At 55.0% G+C, this 17,454-nt stretch overlaps 2 protein-coding genes across 8 annotated transcripts in view; one reads left to right on the top strand and one right to left on the bottom strand.

Annotated features, from left to right (window-relative positions):
- Positions 1-1,418, bottom strand: part of dido1 (death inducer-obliterator 1) — a 40,822-nt gene extending 39,404 nt beyond the window's left edge. For 2 of the 5 annotated variants that reach the window (XM_002943196.5, XM_004918615.4), the window contains exon 1: positions 1,214-1,418. The gene's annotated coding sequence lies outside the window, so the exon portion shown is untranslated. The remainder of the gene's footprint in view (positions 1-1,213) is intronic. The other 3 variants (XM_004918614.4, XM_012952721.3, XM_002943197.5) reach the window with 2 other exon arrangements.
- A 3,580-nt stretch (positions 1,419-4,998) lies between these two features.
- The window catches only part of gid8 (GID complex subunit 8), a 31,567-nt gene continuing 19,111 nt past the window's right edge, over positions 4,999-17,454 (top strand). Inside the window, exon 1 of one of the 3 annotated variants that reach the window (XM_031894425.1) lies at positions 4,999-5,110. In XM_031894425.1, the coding sequence (XP_031750285.1) occupies positions 4,999-5,110 (112 nt within the window). Of the gene's footprint in view, positions 5,111-14,230; positions 14,316-17,454 lie in introns of those variants that run through there. The other 2 variants (XM_031894426.1, XM_031894427.1) reach the window with 2 other exon arrangements.

The raw sequence follows: 17,454 nt of genomic DNA, 5'->3' as shown, positions 1-17,454 counted from the left end.
CATGCTGGGAGTCTGGGGGAGACCATTACTAACACACAGGGGTCAGGGCCCCCCACTGATGATTAGGGTGGGCCTGTGTGGCGCTGTGCATGCTGGGAGTCTGGGGGAGACCATTACTAACACACAGGGGTCAGGGCCCCCCACAGATGATTAGGGTGGGCCTGTGTGCCGCTGTGCATGCTGGGAGTCTGGGGGAGACCATTACTAACACACAGGGGTCAGGGCCCCCCACTGATGATTAGGGTGGGCCTGTGTGCCGCTGTGCATGCTGGGAGTCTGGGGGAGACCATTACTAACACACAGGGGTCAGGCCCCCCCCCCCACTGATGATTAGGGTGGGCCTGTGTGGCGCTGTGCATGCTGGGAGTCTGGGGGAGACCATTACTAACACACAGGGGTCAGGCCCCCCCCCACTGATGATTAGGGTGGGCCTGTGTGGCGCTGTGCATGCTGGGAGTCTGGGGGAGACCATTACTAACACACAGGGGTCAGGGCCCCCCACTGATGATTAGGGTGGGCCTGTGTGGCGCTGTGCATGCTGGGAGTCTGGGGGAGACCATTACTAACACACAGGGGTCAGGCCCCCCACTGATGATTAGGGTGGGCCTGTGTGGCGCTGTGCATGCTGGGAGTCTGGGGGAGACCATTACTAACACACAGGGGTCAGGGCCCCCCCCCACTGATGATTAGGGTGGGCCTGTGTGGCGCTGTGCATGCTGGGAGTCTGGGGGAGACCATTACTAACACACAGGGGTCAGGCCCCCCACTGATGATTAGGGTGGGCCTGTGTGGCGCTGTGCATGCTGGGAGTCTGGGGGAGACCATTACTAACACACAGGGGTCAGGGCCCCACTAAACGCTGCAATACAATAACATTACGCCCTACTACAGAGAAGCCCCAGTAAATACCATTCCCCCTGGGCCCCAGGCCTATCCCCAAGGCGAGCCCTGCCGGACTGACCGAGCCCTCGGTACCTACACCCGCCCCTGGGGGCCCTAAAGCTGCGGTTCAACAGATACGGGAGGGAAAGGGGCACAGACCCCCCAATGGCACCCATTCCCATCAGCTCCACCCGCCTCTCCAACCCCCTCCCCACAAACGAGCCTCCCTCGGCCTCTCTTTCCCCCCAACCGCTCCCAATTCCCGCCCCAAACGGCGGGCAGGTGTATTTTCCCGCTCCCCGGCCGCAGCCATTCCCCGGGGCCCGCTCACCTCACCGTCCGTCTCCCTCACGCACGTAACTCACCGCCATTCGCAACCGACCCGCGGGGTCTCTGAGCCTCTCTTGCAGGGGTAATGACGTAACGGGCGCCGAACCCAGCCGCTCCTGTGCGCACACTGTATACTGAGCAGTTTCACGCATGCGCAGAAGCCTTGTCCCTGAGTCCCTCACTGATCTGCAGCTCAAACACAGGACTGCGCATGCGCCTCCTCCATCAACTGTTCCCAGTGCGGCCTCTGCTGTGGCAGGCAAAATGGCCGCCGTTTTATCCGTATGAGGTGAAATAAGCCTGGGAATAAGAGAGGTGCAGTTATTAGCTGGGTGATAAAGATTCCTCAAACTAAATTTGTTACCCACAAACTGGAGAGTTTATTCTATTGTACCATGTGTCATTCACTGGGAAACTACTTGTCCCTGATGGTGATGTGAATCAGGTTAAATAAGGCCAAGTAGCCAATGAGCACTACCCCACGGTGTCTGTATTGCCCCTTGTGCGACATCCATAGCGCCCACCCCTGAGTCTCTGGCCCAAGCGCCCACCCCTGAGTCTCTGGCCCAAGCGCCCACCCCTGAGTCTCTGGCCCAAGCGCCCACCCCTGAGTCTCTGGCCCAAGCGCCCACCCCTGAGTCTCTGGCCCAAGCGCCCACCCCTGAGTCTCTGGCCCAAGCGCCCACTCCCTGAGTCTCTGGCCCAAGCGCCCACCCCTGAGTCCTCTGGCCCAAGCGCCCACCCCTGAGTCTCTGGCCCAAGCGCCCACCCCCTGAGTCTCTGGCCCAAGCGCCCACCCCTGAGTCTCTGCCCAGCGCCCACCCTGAGTCTCTGGCCGCAAGCGCCCACCCCTGAGTCTCTGGCCCAAGCGCGCCACCCCTGAGTCTCTGGCCCAAGCGCCACCCTGAGTCTCTGGCCAAGCGCCCACGCCCTGAGTCTCTGGCCCCAAGCGCCCACCCCTGAGTCTCTGGCCAAGGCCCACCCTGAGTCTCGCCCAAGCGCCCACCCTGAGTCTCTGGCCCAAGCGCCCACCCCTGAGTCTCTGGCCCAAGCGCCCACCCCTGAGTCTCTGGCCAAGCGCCCACCCTGAGTCTCTGGGCCCAAGCGCCCACCCCTGAGTCTCTGGCCCAAGCGCCCACCCCTGAGTCTCTGGCCCAAGCGCCCACCCTGAGTCTCTGGCCCAAGCGCCCCCCCTGAGTCTCTGGCCCAAGCGCCCACCCCTGAGTCTCTGGCCCAAGTGCCCACCGCCTGAGTCTTGGCCCAAGCGCCCACCCCTGAGTCTCTGGCCCAAGCGCCCACCCCTGAGTCTCTGGCCCAAGCGCCACCCCTGAAGTCTCTGGCCCAAGCGCCCACCCCTGAGTCTCTGGCCAAGCGCCCAACCCTGAGTCTCTGGCCAGCGCCCACCCCTGAGTCTCTGGCCCAAGCGCCCACCCCTGAGTCTCTGGCCCAAGCGCCCACCCCTGAGTCTCTGGCCCAAGCGCCCACCCCTGAGTCTCTGGCCCAAGCGCCCACCCCTGAGTCTTCTGGCCCAAGCGCCCACCCTGAGTCTCTTGGCCCAAGCGCCCACCCCCTGAGTCTCTGGCCCAAGCGCCCACCCCTGAGTCTCTGGCCCAAGAGCCCACCCCTGAGTCTCTGGCCCAAGCGCCCACCCCCCTGAGTCTCCTGGCCCCAAGCGCCCACCCCTGAGTCTCTGGCCCAAGCGCTCCACCCCTGAGACTCAGACCCAAGCGCCCACCCCTGAGTCTTCTGGCCCAAGCGCTCACCCCTGAGTCTCTGGCCCAAGCGCCCACCCCTGAGTCTCTGGCCCAAGCGCCCACCCCTGAGTCTCTGGCCCAAGCGCCCACCCCTGAGTCTCTGGCCTAAGCGCCCACCCCTGAGTCTCTGGCCAAGCCCACCCTGAGTCTCTGGCCCAAGCGCCCACCCCTGAGTCTCTGGCCCAAGCGCCCACCCCTGAGTCTCTGGCCCAAGAGCCCACCCCTGAGTCTCTGGCCCAAGCGCCCACCCCTGAGTCTCTGGCCCAAGCGCCCACCCCTGAGACTCTGGCCCAAGCGCCCACCCCTGAGACTCTGGCCCAAGCGCCCACCCCTGAGTCTCTGGCCCAAGCGCCCACCCCTGAGTCTCTGGCCCAAGCGCCCACCCTTGAGTCTCTGGCCCAAGCGCCCACCCCTGAGTCTCTGGCCCAAGCGCCCACCCCTGAGTCTCTGGCCCAAGCGCCCACCCCCTGAGTCTCTGGCCCAAGCGCTCCACCCCTGAGTCTCTGGCCCAAGCGCCCACCCCTGAGTCTCTGGCCCAAGCGCCCACCCCTGAGACTCAGACCCAAGCGCCCACCCCTGAGTCTCTGGCCCAAGCGCTCACCCCTGAGTTCTCTGGCCCAAGCGCCCCACCCTGAGTCTCTGGCCCAAGCGCCACCCCTGAGTCTCTGGCCCAAGCGCTCACCCCTGAGTCTCTGGCCCAAGCGCTCACCCCTGAGTCTCTGGCCCCAAGCGACTTTCACCCCTGAGTCTCTGGCCCCAAGCGCCCACCCCTGAGTCTCTGGCCCAAGCGCTCACCCCTGAGTCTCTGGCCCAAGCGCTCACCCCTGAGTCTCTGGCCAAGCGCCCCACCCCTGAGTGTCTGGCCCAAGCGCCCACCCCTGAGTCTCTGGCCCAAGCGCCCACCCCTGAGTCTCTGGCCCAAGCGCCCACCCCTGAGTCTCTGGCCCAAGCGCCCACCCCTGAGTCTCTGGCCCAAGCGCCCACCCCTGAGACTCTGGCCCAAGCGCCCACCCCTGAGTCTCTGGCCCAAGCGCCCACCCCTGAGTCTCTGGCCCAAGCGCCCACCCCTGAGTCTCTGGCCCAAGCGCCCACCCCTGAGTCTCTGGCCCAAGCGCCCACCCCTGAGTCTCTGGCCCAAGCGCCCACCCCTGAGTCTCTGGCCCAAGCGCCCACCCCTGAGTCTCTGGCCCAAGCGCCCACCCCTGAGACTCTGGCCCAAGCGCCCACCCTGAGTCTCTGGCCCAAGCGCCCACCCCTGAGTCTCTGGCCCAAGCGCTCACCCCTGAGACTCAGACCCAAGCGCCCACCCCTGAGTCTCTGGCCCAAGTGCCCACCTCGATACTCTGGCCGAAGCGCCCACCCCTGAGTCTCTGGCCCAAGCGCCCACCCCTGAGTCTCTGGCCCAAGTGCCCACCCCTGAGTCTCTGGCCCAAGCGCCCACCCCTGAGTCTCTGGCCCAAGTGCCCACCTCGATACTCTGGCCGAAGCGCCCACCCCTGAGTCTCTGGCCCAAGACTACACCACTCATACTGGCCACTTTTAGTATAAAATGCAACTAAGCAACTTTTCATTATTTATTTTGTATGTGTTTTTAACTATTTGCTATCTTCTGATGGTTTCCAGCTTTCAGAAGGGGGGGGGGGGGGGGTGAGGTCACTGACCCCGGAACCCAAAAAATGATTTCTCCATGAGGCTACTATTTTATTGTTGTTGGTTATATCTTTTATTTCTATTTATGTCCTTTCCTTTTCAAATGTTAGACTCTCATTTAATCAGCCCCTGGTTACTAAGGAAATTTGGACCCTAGCAACCAGGTAGCTGCTGAAACTCAAACTGGAGAGCTGCTGCACAAAAAGACAAAAAACAACTACAGATAATAATAAAATACCATTTGCAAATTGTCTCAGAACACACACTCTGCATTATACTAAAGGTTAGCTCAAAAGTGAACAACCCCTTTAAACCACTGGCACTTTAATCCATTAACCCTGCTGTACACCCCACCCCCACCTCTCAGGGCTGAGTTCCGCACATGCGCACTGCGCAGCACAAACACCGCCGATCCCGTTGGTACTCTCGCGAGAGCCCGTCAGCTGACCCGGGCAGAGAACTCGCAGCGCCGGTGACGCAGCCGCCGGAAGTAGGTGAGTGTTAGTTACCGGGTGACTGGGTTTCCCACTCTGGGGGGGCCGGGGGGGGGGGTCTCCTGGCGGGATTGGGCCCGGGGGGGGGGGCTGTGACAGTAACTTCTGGGTCCTTAATAATGTCCCCCAAGCCCGGAGCCCCTTCCCTTTATCCCTTCCCGCAACCCCGGGACTCGGCGCCTGTTATTCCCTTCCGTGTTCGTTATCTTACTGTCAGCGCCATGTCCCCCCCCCCCCGGGCCGCCCGGGCCTCAACCGTTACCCCAACCCATATCCCCTAGTGTCCCATCATCCTCCCCTAATAAACCCTTCCCTACCCCAGTGCCCCATATCTTCCCCTAATAAACCCTTCCCTATACCCAGTGCCCATCATCCCCCCCTAATAAACCCTTCCCTATCCCAGTGCCCATCATCTCCCCTAATAAACCCTTTCCCTACCCCAGTGCCCATCATCCCTCCCCTAATTAAAATCCTTCCCTACCCCAGTGCCATCATCATTCCCCTAATAAAACCCTTCCCTACCCCAGTGCCCATCATCCTCCTAAAAATCCTTCCCTACCCCAGTGCCCCATCATCTTCCTAATAAACCCTTCCCTACCCCAGTGCCCATCATCTTTCCCCTAATAAACCCTTCCCTATCCCAGTGCGCCCATCATCCTCCCCTAATAAATCCTTCCCTACCCCATGCCCATCATTTCCCCTAAATAAACCCTTCCCTACCCCAGTGCCCATCATCCTGCCTCCTAAAAATCCTTCCCTTACCCCAGTGCCATCATCTTCCCCTAATAAACCCTTCCCATTTCCCCAGTGCCATCATCATGGTCCCTAATAAACCCTTCCCTACCCCAGTGCCCATCATCTTCCCTAATAAATCCTCCTATCCCAGTGCCCATCATCCCCCCCCTAATAAAGCCTTTCCCTACCCGCATGCCATCATCCCCCCCTAATAAACCCTTCACCTACCCCAGTGATAACCCATCATCCTCCCCTAATAACGCTTCCTACCCCAGTGGCCCATCCATCTTCCAATAAACCTTCCCTATCCCATGCCCATCAGTCCCTCCCCTAAATTAACCCTCCCTACCCCGGAGTGCCCATCATCCTCCCCTAATAAACACCTTCCCTACCCCAGTGCCCATTCATCCTCCCCTAAAAACCCTTCCCTTATCCCAGTGCCCATACATCCTGCCCCTAATAAACCCTTTCCCTATTTCCCAGGCCCATCATCTTTCCCTAATAAACCTTCCCATCCCATGCCCATCATCCTCCCTATCTCACGACCCAGTGCCCATCATCGCCCCCTAATAAACGCCTTCCCTACCCAGTGCCCATCACCGCTCCCTAATAAACCCTTCCCTACCCCAGTGCCCATCATCTTCCCCTAATAAACCCTTCCCTACCAGTGCCCATCATCCTCCCCTAATAAACCCTTCCCTACCCAGTGCCCAATCATCTCCCCTAAAACCCTTCCCTACCCCAGTGCCCACCATCCTCCCCTAATAAACCCTTCCTACCCAGTGCCCACATCCTCCCCTAATACCTTCCCTACCCAGTGCCATCATCTTCCCCTAATAAACCCTTCCCTACCCAGTGCCCATCATCTCCCTAATAAACCTTCCCTATCCCAGTGCCAATCTTCCCCTAATAAACCCTTCCCTATCCAGTGCCCATCATCCCCCCTAATAAACCCTTCCCTATCCCAGTGCCCATCATCCCCCCTAATAAACCTTCCCTACCCCAGTGCCCATCATCTTCCCCTAATTAATCCTTCCCTACCCCAGTGCCCATCATCCTCCCTAATAAACCCTTCCCTATCCCAGTGCCCATCATCCTCCCCTAATAAATCCTTCCCTACCCCAGTGCCATCATCTTCCCTAATAACCTTCCTATCCCAGTGCCCATCATTCCCCCAATAAACCCTTCCCTACCCAGTGCCATCATCCTCCCTAATAAACCCTCTCCCTACCCCAGTGCCCATCATCCCCCCTAATAAACCCTTCCCTATCCCAGTGCCCATCATCCCCCCTAATAAACCTTCCCTACCCCAGCCCATCATCCCCCCTAATAAACCCTTCCCTATCCCAGTGCCCATCACCCCCTAATAAACCTTCCCTACCCAGTGCCCATCATCCTCCCCTAATAAACCCTCCCTACCCCAGTGCCCATCATCCTCCCTAAAACCCTTCCCTACCCAGTGCCATCATCTTCCCCTAATAAACCTTCCCTACCCAGTGCCCATCATCCCCCCAAAAACCTTCCCTTCGCCAGTGCCCATATCTTCCCCTAATAAATCCTTCCCTACCCCAGTGCCCATCATCCCCCCCTAATAAAACCCTTCCCTATCCCAGTGCCCATCATCCCCCCTAATAAACCCTTCCCTATCCCAGTGCCCATCATCCCCCCCTAATAAATCCTTCCACCCCAGTGCCCATCATCCCCCCTAATAAACCCTTCCTACCCAGGCCCATCATCCCCCCTAATAATCCTTCCTACCCCATGCCATCATCCCCCTAATAACCTTCCCTATCCCAGTGCCCATCATCTTCCCCTAATAACCTTCCCTACCCAGTGCCCATCATCTCCCCTAATAAACCTTCCCTATCCCAGTGCCCATCATCCCCCCTAATAAACCCTTCCCTATCCCAGTGCCATCATCCCCCCCTAATAAACCCTTCCCTATCCCAGTGCCCATCATCCCCCTAATAAACCCTTCCCTATCCCAGTGCCCATCATCCCCCCTAATAAACCCTTCCCTACCCAGTGCCCATCATCCTCCCCTAATAAAACCCTTCCCTACCCCAGTGCCATCATCCTCCCCTAATAAACCCTTCCCTACCCAGTGCCATCATCTCCCCTAATAAACCTTCCCTACCCAGTGCCCATCATCCCCCCAATAAATCCTTCCCTATCCCAGTGCCCATCATCTTCCCCCTATAAATCCTTCCCTCCCCAGTGCCCATCATCCCCCCTAATAACCCTCCCTACCAGTGGCCCATCACTTCCCCTAATAAACCTTCCCTATCCCAGTGCCCATCATCTCCCCTAATAAACCCTTCCCTACCCCAGTGCCCATCATCTTCCCCTAATAAAGCCTTCCCTACCCAGTGCCCATCATCCTCCCTAATAAACCCTTCCTATCCCAGTGCCCATCATCCTCCCTAATAAACCTTCCCTTCCCAGTGCCCATCATCCCCCTAATAAACCTTCCTATCCCAGTGCCATCATCCTCCCTAATAAACCTTCCCTATCCCAGTGCCCATCATCCCCCCCTAATAAATCCCTTCCCTACCCCAGTGCCCATCATCTCCCCTAATAAATCCTTCCCTACCAGTGCCCATCATCTCCCCTAATAAACCTTCCCTATCCAGTGCCCATCATCTTCCCCTAATAAACCCTTCCCTATCCCAGTGCCATCATCTCCCCTATAAACCTTCCCTATCCCAGGCCATCATCCTCCCCTAATAAACCCTTCCCTATCCCAGTGCCCATCATCCCCCCTAATAAACCTTCCCTATCCAGTGCCATCATCCTCCCTAATAAACCCTTCCCTACCCAGTGCCCATCATCTTCCCCTAATAAATCCTTCCCTACCCCAGTGCCCATCATCCCCCCCCCTAATAACCCCTTCCCCTATCCCAGTTACCCATCATTTCCCCTAATAAATCCTTCCTACCCAGTGCCCATCATCTTCCCCAATAAACCCTTCCTATCCCAGTGCCCATCATCCTCCCTAATAAACCCTTCCCTATCCAGTGCCCATCATCTCCCTAATAAACCCTTCCCTATCCCAGTGCCCATCATCCTCCCCTAATAAACCCTTCCCTATCCCAGTGCCCATCATCTCCCCTAATAAACCTTCCCTACCCCAGTGCCCATCATCTCCCCTAATAAACCCTTCCTACCCCAGTGCCCACATCTCCCCTAATAAACCTTCCCTATCCCAGTGCCCATCATCCTCCCCTAATAAACCCTTCCCTATCCAGTGCCATCATCCTCCCCTAATAACCTTCCCTATCCCAGTGCCATCATCCCCCTAAAAATCCTTCCCTACCCCAGGCCCATCATCTCCCTAAAATCCTTCCTACCCAGTGCCCATCATCTCCCCTAATAAATCCTTCCCTACCCCAGTGCCCATCATCTCCCTAATAAACCCTTCCCACCAGTGCCCATCATCCTCCCTAATAAACCCTTCCCTATCCCAGTGCCCATCATCCTCCCCTAATTAAATCCTTCCCTACCCCAGTGCCATCATCCCCCCTAATAAATCCTTCCCTATCCCAGTGCCCATCATCCTCCCCTATAAACCTTCCCTACCAGTGCCCATCATCTTCCCCTAATAAACCTTCCCTATCCAGTGCCCATCATCCTCCCCTAATAAACCCTTCCCTATCCCAGTGCCCATCATCTTCCCCTAATAAATCCTTCCCTACCCAGTGCCCATCATCTTCCCCTAATAAACCCTTCCTACCCAGTGCCCATCATCCTCCCCTAATAAACCCTTCCCTATCCCAGTGCCATCATCCTCCCCTAATAAACCCTTCCCTATCCCAGTGCCATCATCTCCCCTAATAAATCCTTCCTATCCCAGTGCCCATCATCCCCCTAATAAAATCCTTCCCTACCCCAGAGCCATCATCCCCCTAATAAATCCTCCCTACCCAGTGCCCATCATCTTCCCCTAATAAATCCTTCCCTACCCAGTGCCCATCATCTCCCCTAAAAACCCTTCCTACCCAGTTGCCATCATCCTCCCCTAATAAACCCTTCCCTATCCCAGTGCCCATTCATCCTCCCCTAATAATAACCTCCCTACCCCAGTGCCCATCATCCCCCCTAATTAAATCCTTCCCTATCCAGTCCCATCATCCTCCCCTAATAAACCTTCCCTATCCCAGTGCCCATCATCTTTCCCTAACTAAAAAACCCTTCCCTATCCCAGTGCCCATCATCATCCTCCCCTAATAAACCCTTCCCTATCCCAGTGCCCATCATTCTTCCCCTAAAAATCCTTCCCTACCCCAGTGCCCATCATCTCCCCTATAACCTTCCCTACCCCAGTGCCCATCATCCTCCCTAATAAACCCTTCCCTATCCAGTGCCCATCATCCTCCCCTAATAAATCCTTCCCTATCCCAGTGCCCATCACCCCCTAATAAATCCTTCCCTACCCAGTGCCCATCATCTCCCCTAATAAATCCTTCCCTATCCAGTGCCCATCATCTCCCCTAATAAATCCTTCCCTATCCAGTGCCCATCATCCCCCCTAATAAATCCTTCCCTATCCCAGTGCCATCATCTTCCCCTAATAAATCCTTCACCCCAGTGCCATCATCTTCCCTAATAAATCCTTCCCTACCAGTGCCGCATCATCTTCCCCTAATAAACCCTTCCCTACCCAGTGCCCATCATCCTCCCCTAATAAAACCCTTCCCTATCCCAGTGCCCCATCATCCTCCCTAATAAATCCTTCCCTATCCCAGTGCCCATCATCCCCCCCTAATAAATCCTTCCCTATCCCAGTGCCATCATTCCTCCCCTAATAAACCCTTCCCTATCCCAGTGCCCATCATCTCCCCTAATATAACCCTTCCCTATCCCAGTGCCCATCATCCTCCCCTAATAAACCCTTCCCTATCCCAGTGCCCATCATCTTCCCCTAATAAATCCTTCCCTACCCCAGTGCCCATCATCTTCCCCTAATAAATCCTCCCTACCCCAGTCCCATCATTCCATCCCCTATAAAACCTTCCCTATCCAGTGCCATCATCCTCCCTAATAAATCCTTCCCTATCCAGTGCCCATCATCTTCCCCTAATAAATCCTTCCCTACCCAGTGCCCATCATCTTCCCCTAATAAACCCTTCCTATCCAGTGCCATCATCCTCCCCAATAAACCCTTCCCTATCCCAGTGCCCATCATCCTTCCCTAATAAATCCTTCTCCATCCCAGTGCCCATCATCCCCCCTAATAAATCCTTTCCCTACCCAGTGCCCATCATCTTCCCCTAATAAATCCTTCCCTATCCAGTGCCATCATCTTCCCCTAATAAACCTTCCCTATCCAGTGCCATCATCCTCCCCTAATAAACCCTTCCCTATCCCAGTGCCCATCATCTCCCCTAATAAATCCTTCCCTACCCCAGTGCCCATCATCCCCCCTAATAAATCCTTCCCTACCCAGTGCCCATCATCCTTTATTCCCCTAATAAACTTCACTCTTCCCTACCCCAGTTGCCCCATTCATCCTCCCCTAATAAATCCTTCCCTATCCCAGTGCCCATCATCTTCCCCTAATAAATCCTTCCCTATCCCAGTGCCATCATCCTCCCTAATAAATCCTTCCCTATCCAGTGCCCATCACCTTCCCCTAATAAATCCTTCCCTACCAGTGCCCATCATCCTCCCTAAAAAATCCTTCCCTACCCAGTGCCCATTCATCTCCCCCCTAATAAATCCTCCCTACCCCAGTGCCCATCATACTTCCCTTAATAAACCCTTCCCTACCCCAGTGCCCATCATCCTCCCCTAATAAATGCCTTCCCTATCCATGCTGCCCATCATCCTCCCCTAATAAATCCTTCCCTATCCCCAGTGCCATCATCTTCCCCTAATAAACCCTTCCTATCCCAGTGCCCATCATCCCCCCCTAATATAAACCTTCCCTATCCCAGTGCCCATCATCCATCCCCTAATAAATCCTTCCCTATCCCAGTGCCCATCATTCCTCCCTAATAAATCCTTCCCTACCAGTGCCCATCATCCCCCCCCTAATAAATCCTTCCCTATCCCAGTGCCCATCATTCCCCTAATAAATCCTTCCCTATCCCAGTGCCCATCTCCTCCCCTTAATAAACCCTTCCTATCCCAGTGCCATCATCTTCCCCTAATAATCCTTCCCTATCCCAGTGCCCATATCCCCCTAATAAATCCTTCCACCCAGTGCCCATCATCTTCCCCTAATAAATCCTTCCCTATCCCAGTGCCCATCATCTTCCCCTAATAAATCCTTCCCTATCCCAGTGCCATCATCTCCCCTAATAAATCCTTCCCTATCCCAGTGCCCATCATCTCCCCTAATAAATCCTTCCCTATCCAGTGCCCATCATCCTCCCTAATAAACCCTCCCTATCCCAGTGCCCATCATCTCCCCTTAATAACCTTCCCATCCCAGTGCCCATCATCTTCCCCTAATAAACCCTTCCCTACCCCAGTGCCCATCATCCCCCCTATAAATCCTTCCCTACCCAGTGCCCATCATCTTCCCCTAATAAATCCTTCCCTATCCCAGTGCCCATCATTCTCCCCTAATAAACCTTCCCTATCCAGTGCCCATCATCCTCCCCTAATAAATCCTTCCCTATCCCAGTGCCCATCATCCTCCCCTAATAAATCTTCCCTATCCCAGTGCCCATCATCTTCCCCTAATAAATCCTTCCCTATCCCCAGTGCCCATCATCCTCCCCTAATAAACCCTTCCCTATCCCAGTGCCCATCATCCCCCTAATAAATCCTTCCCTACCCATGCCCATCACTCCCCTAATAAATCCTTCCCTATCCCAGTGCCCATCATCCTCCCCTAATAAACCCTTCCTATCCAGTGCCCATCATCTTCCCTATAAATCCTTCCCTATCCCAGTGCCATCATCTCCCTAATAAATCCTTCCCTACCCAGTGCCCATCATCCTCCCTAATAAACCTTCCCTATCCCAGTGCCCATCATCTTCCCTAATAAATCCTTCCCTATCCCAGTGCCCACATCATCCCCTAATAAACCCTTCCCTATCCCAGTGCCCATCATCTTCCCCTAAATAACCCTTCCCTATCCAGTGCCCATCATCTCTCCCTAATAAACCCTTCCCTACCCCAGTGCCCATCATCCTCCCCTAATAAATCCTTCCCTATCCCAGTGCCCACATCTTCCCTAATAAATCCCTTCCCTTACTCCCAGTGCCCATCATTCCCCTAATAAATCCTTCCTATCCAGTGCCCATCATCTCCCCTAATAAATTCCTTCCCTATCCAGTGCCCATCATCCTCCCCTAATAAATCCTTCCCTATCCAGTGCCCATATCCTCCCTAATAAACCTTCCCTACCCCAGTGCCATCTCCCCCCTAAAAATCCTTTCCTATACCAGTGCCCATCATCCCCCCTTAATAATCCTTCCCTACCCAGTGCCCATCATCTCCCCTAATAAATCTTCCTACCCAGTGCCATCATCCTCCCCTAAATAAATCCCTTCCCTATCCCAGTGCCCATCATCTCTCCCTAATAAACCTTCCTATCCAGTGCCATCATCTCCCTAAATAAATCCTTCCTACCCAGTGCCCATCATCTTCCCCTAATAAACCTTCCCTACCCCAGTGCCCATCATCTTCCCCTAATAAACCCTTCCCTATCCAGTGCCATCATCTCCCTAATAAATCCTTCCCTACCCAGTGCCCATCATCTCTTCCCTAATAAAACCCTTCCCTATCCCCAGTGCCCACTCCATCCCTCCCCTAATAAATCCTTCCCTATCCAGTGCCCACTCTTCCCCTATATAAACCCTTCCCTATCCCCAGTGCCCTATCATCTTCCCTAATAAATCCTTCTCATCCCAGTGCCCATCATCTTCCCCTAAAAATCCCGCCTACCCAGTGCCATCATCTCCCCTAATAAACCTTCCCTTATTCCAGTGCCCACTCATCTTCCCTAATAAATCCTTCCGCTATCCCGAGTGCCCATCATCTTCCCTAATAACCTTCCCTATCCCAGTGCCTCATCATCCCCACTAATAAATCCCTTCCTATCCCAGCTGCCCAATCCAGTGCGATCTTCCCCTAATAAATCCTTCCCTACCACCAGTGCCCATATCATCTTCCCTAATAAACCTTCCCGTTCCCAGCTTGCCCATCTCTTCCCCTAATAATCTTCCCTACCCCAGTGAACTACAGATAATAATAAAATACCATTTGCAAATTGTCTCAGAACACACACTCTGCATTATACTAAAGGTTAGCTCAAAAGTGAACAACCCCTTTAAACCACTGGCACTTTAATCCATTAACCTGCTGTAACCCCACCCCACCTCTCAGGGCTGAGTTCGCGCACATGCGCACTGCGCAGCCACAGAACACCGCCGATCCCGTTGGTACTCTCGCGAGAGCCCGTCAGCTGACCCGGGCAGAGAACTCGCAGCGCGGTGACGGCAGCCGCCGGAAGTAGGTGAGTGTTAGTTCCGGTGACTGGGTTTCCCACTCTGGGGGGCCCGGGGGGGTCTCCTGGCGGGATTGGGCCCGGGGGGGGGGGCTGTGACAGTAACTTCTGGGTCCTTAATAATGTCCCCAAGCCCGGAGCCCCTTCCCTTTATCCTTCCGCAACCCCCGGGACTCGGCGCGCTGTTATTCCCTTCCGTGTTCGTTATCTTACTGTCAGCGCCAGTCCCCCCCCCCCCGGGCCCCCAGTGCCCAACCCTACCCCAGTGCCCATCATCCCCCCCTAATAAACCCTTCCCTACCCAGTGCCCATCATCCTCCCCTAATAAACCCTTCCCTACCCCAGTGCCCATCATCTTCCCTAATAAACCCTTCCCTATCCCAGTGCCCATCATCCCCCCCTAATAAACCCTTCCTATCCCAGTGCCCATCATCTTCCCTAATAAACCTTCCCTACCCAGTGCCCATCATCCTCCCCTAATAAATCCTTCCCTACCCAGTGCCCATCATCTTCCCCTAATAAACCCTTCCCTACCCCAGTGCCCATCATCCTCCCTAATAAATCCTTCCCTACCCCAGTGCCCATCATCTTCCCCTAATAAACCCTTCCCTACCCCAGTGCCCATCATCTTCCCCTAATAAACCCTTCCCTATCCCAGTGCCCATCATCCTCCCCTAATAAATCCTTCCCTACCCAGTGCCCATCATCTTCCCCTAATAAACCCTTCCCTACCCAGTGCCCATCATCCTCCCTAATAAATCCTTCCCTACCCCAGTGCCCATCATCTTCCCCTAATAAACCCTTCCCTATCCCAGTGCCCATCATCTTCCCCTAATAAACCCTTCCTACCCAGTGCCCATCATCTTCCCTAATAAATCCTTCCTATCCCAGTGCCCATCATCCCCCCCTAATAAATCCTTCCCTACCCCAGTGCCCATCATCCCCCCTAATAAACCCTTCCTACCCCAGTGCCCATCATCCTCCCCTAATAAACCCTTCCTACCCCAGTGCCCATCATCTTCCCCTAATAAACCTTCCCTATCCCAGTGCCCATCATCCTCCCCTAATAAACCTTCCCTACCCCAGTGCCCATCATCTCCCCTAATAAACCTTCCTACCCCAGTGCCCATCATCCTCCCCTAATAAACCCTTCCCTATCCCAGTGCCATCATCCTCCCCTAATAAACCCTTCCTATCCCAGTGCCCATCATCTTCCCCTAATAAACCCTTCCCTATCCCAGTGCCCATCATCCCCCCCTAATAAACCCTTCCCTATCCCAGTGCCCATCATCCTCCCTAATAAACCCTTCCTACCCCAGTGCCCATCATCCTCCCCTAATAAATCCTTCCTACCCAGTGCCCATCATCTTCCCCTAATAAACCCTTCCTACCCCAGTGCCCATCATCCTCCCCTAATAAATCCTTCCCTACCCCAGTGCCCATCATCTCCCCTAATAAACCCTTCCCTATCCCAGTGCCCATCATCTTCCCCTAATAAACCCTTCCCTACCCAGTGCCCATCATCTTCCCCTAATAAATCCTTCCCTATCCAGTGCCCATCATCCCCCCTAATAAATCCTTCCCTACCCCAGTGCCCATCATCCCCCCCTAATAAACCCTTCCCTACCCCAGTGCCCATCATCCTCCCCTAATAAACCCTTCCCTACCCCAGTGCCCATCATCTTCCCCTAATAAACCCTTCCCTACCCCAGTGCCCATCATCCTCCCCTAATAAACCCTTCCCTACCCCAGTGCCCATCATCCTCCCCTAATAAACCCTTCCCTACCCCAGTGCCCATCATCCTCCCCTAATAAACCCTTCCCTATCCCAGTGCCCATCATCCTCCCCTAATAAACCCTTCCCTATCCCAGTGCCCATCATCTTCCCCTAATAAACCCTTCCCTATCCCAGTGCCCATCATCCCCCCTAATAAACCCTTCCCTATCCAGTGCCCATCATCCCCCCTAATAAACCCTTCCCTACCCCAGTGCCATCATCCTCCCCTAATAAACCCTTCCTACCCCAGTGCCCATCATCCTCCCCTAATAAACCCTTCCCTATCCCAGTGCCCATCATCCTCCCCTAATAAATCCTTCCTACCCCAGTGCCCATCATCTTCCCTAATAAACCCTTCCCTATCCCAGTGCCCATCATCCCCCCCTAATAAACCCTTCCCTATCCAGTGCCCATCATCTTCCCCTAATAAACCCTTCCCTCCCAGTGCCCATCATCCTCCCCTAATAAACCTTCCCTACCCCAGTGCCATCATCTTCCCCTAATAAACCCTTCCCTACCCCAGTGCCCATCATCCCCCCCTAATAAACCCTTCCCTACCCCAGTGCCCATCATCCTCCCTAATAAACCCTTCCCTACCCCAGTGCCCATCATCTTCCCCTAATAAACCTTCCCTATCCCAGTGCCCATCATCCCCCCTAATAAACCCTTCCCTATCCCAGTGCCCATCATCCCCCCTAATAAACCCTTCCCTACCCCAGTGCCCATCATCCTCCCCTAATAAACCCTTCCCTACCCCAGTGCCCATCATCCCCCCTAATAAACCTTCCCTACCCCAGTGCCCATCATCTTCCCCTAATAAACCCTTCCCTATCCCAGTGCCCATCATCCCCCCTAATAAACCCTTCCCTACCCCAGTGCCCATCATCCTCCCTAATAAACCCTTCCCTACCCAGTGCCCATCATCTTCCCCTAATAAACCCTTCCCTACCCCAGTGCCCATCATCCTCCCTAATAAACCCTTCCCTACCCCAGTGCCCATCATCTTCCCCTAATAAACCTTCCCTACCCCAGTGCCCATCATCCCCCCCTAATAAACCTTCCTACCCCAGTGCCCATCATCCTCCCTAATAAACCTTCCCTACCCCAGTGCCCATCATCTTCCCCTAATAAACCTTCCTATCCCAGTGCCATCATCCTCCCTAATAAACCCTTCCCTATCCCAGTGCCCATCATCTTCCCCTAATAAACCCTTCCCTATCCCAGTGCCCATCATCCCCCCTAATAAACCCTTCCCTATCCCAGTGCCATCATCCCCCCTAATAAACCTTCCCTACCCCAGTGCCCATCATCCTCCCCTAATAATCCTTCCCTACCCAGTGCCCATCATCCTCCCCTAATAAACCCTTCCCT

The sequence above is a fragment of the Xenopus tropicalis genome, chromosome 10 (assembly GCF_000004195.4).
Source record: "Xenopus tropicalis strain Nigerian chromosome 10, UCB_Xtro_10.0, whole genome shotgun sequence".
Lineage (NCBI taxonomy): Eukaryota > Metazoa > Chordata > Amphibia > Anura > Pipidae > Xenopus > Xenopus tropicalis.
This window is presented reverse-complemented; position numbering and strand designations above follow the sequence as displayed.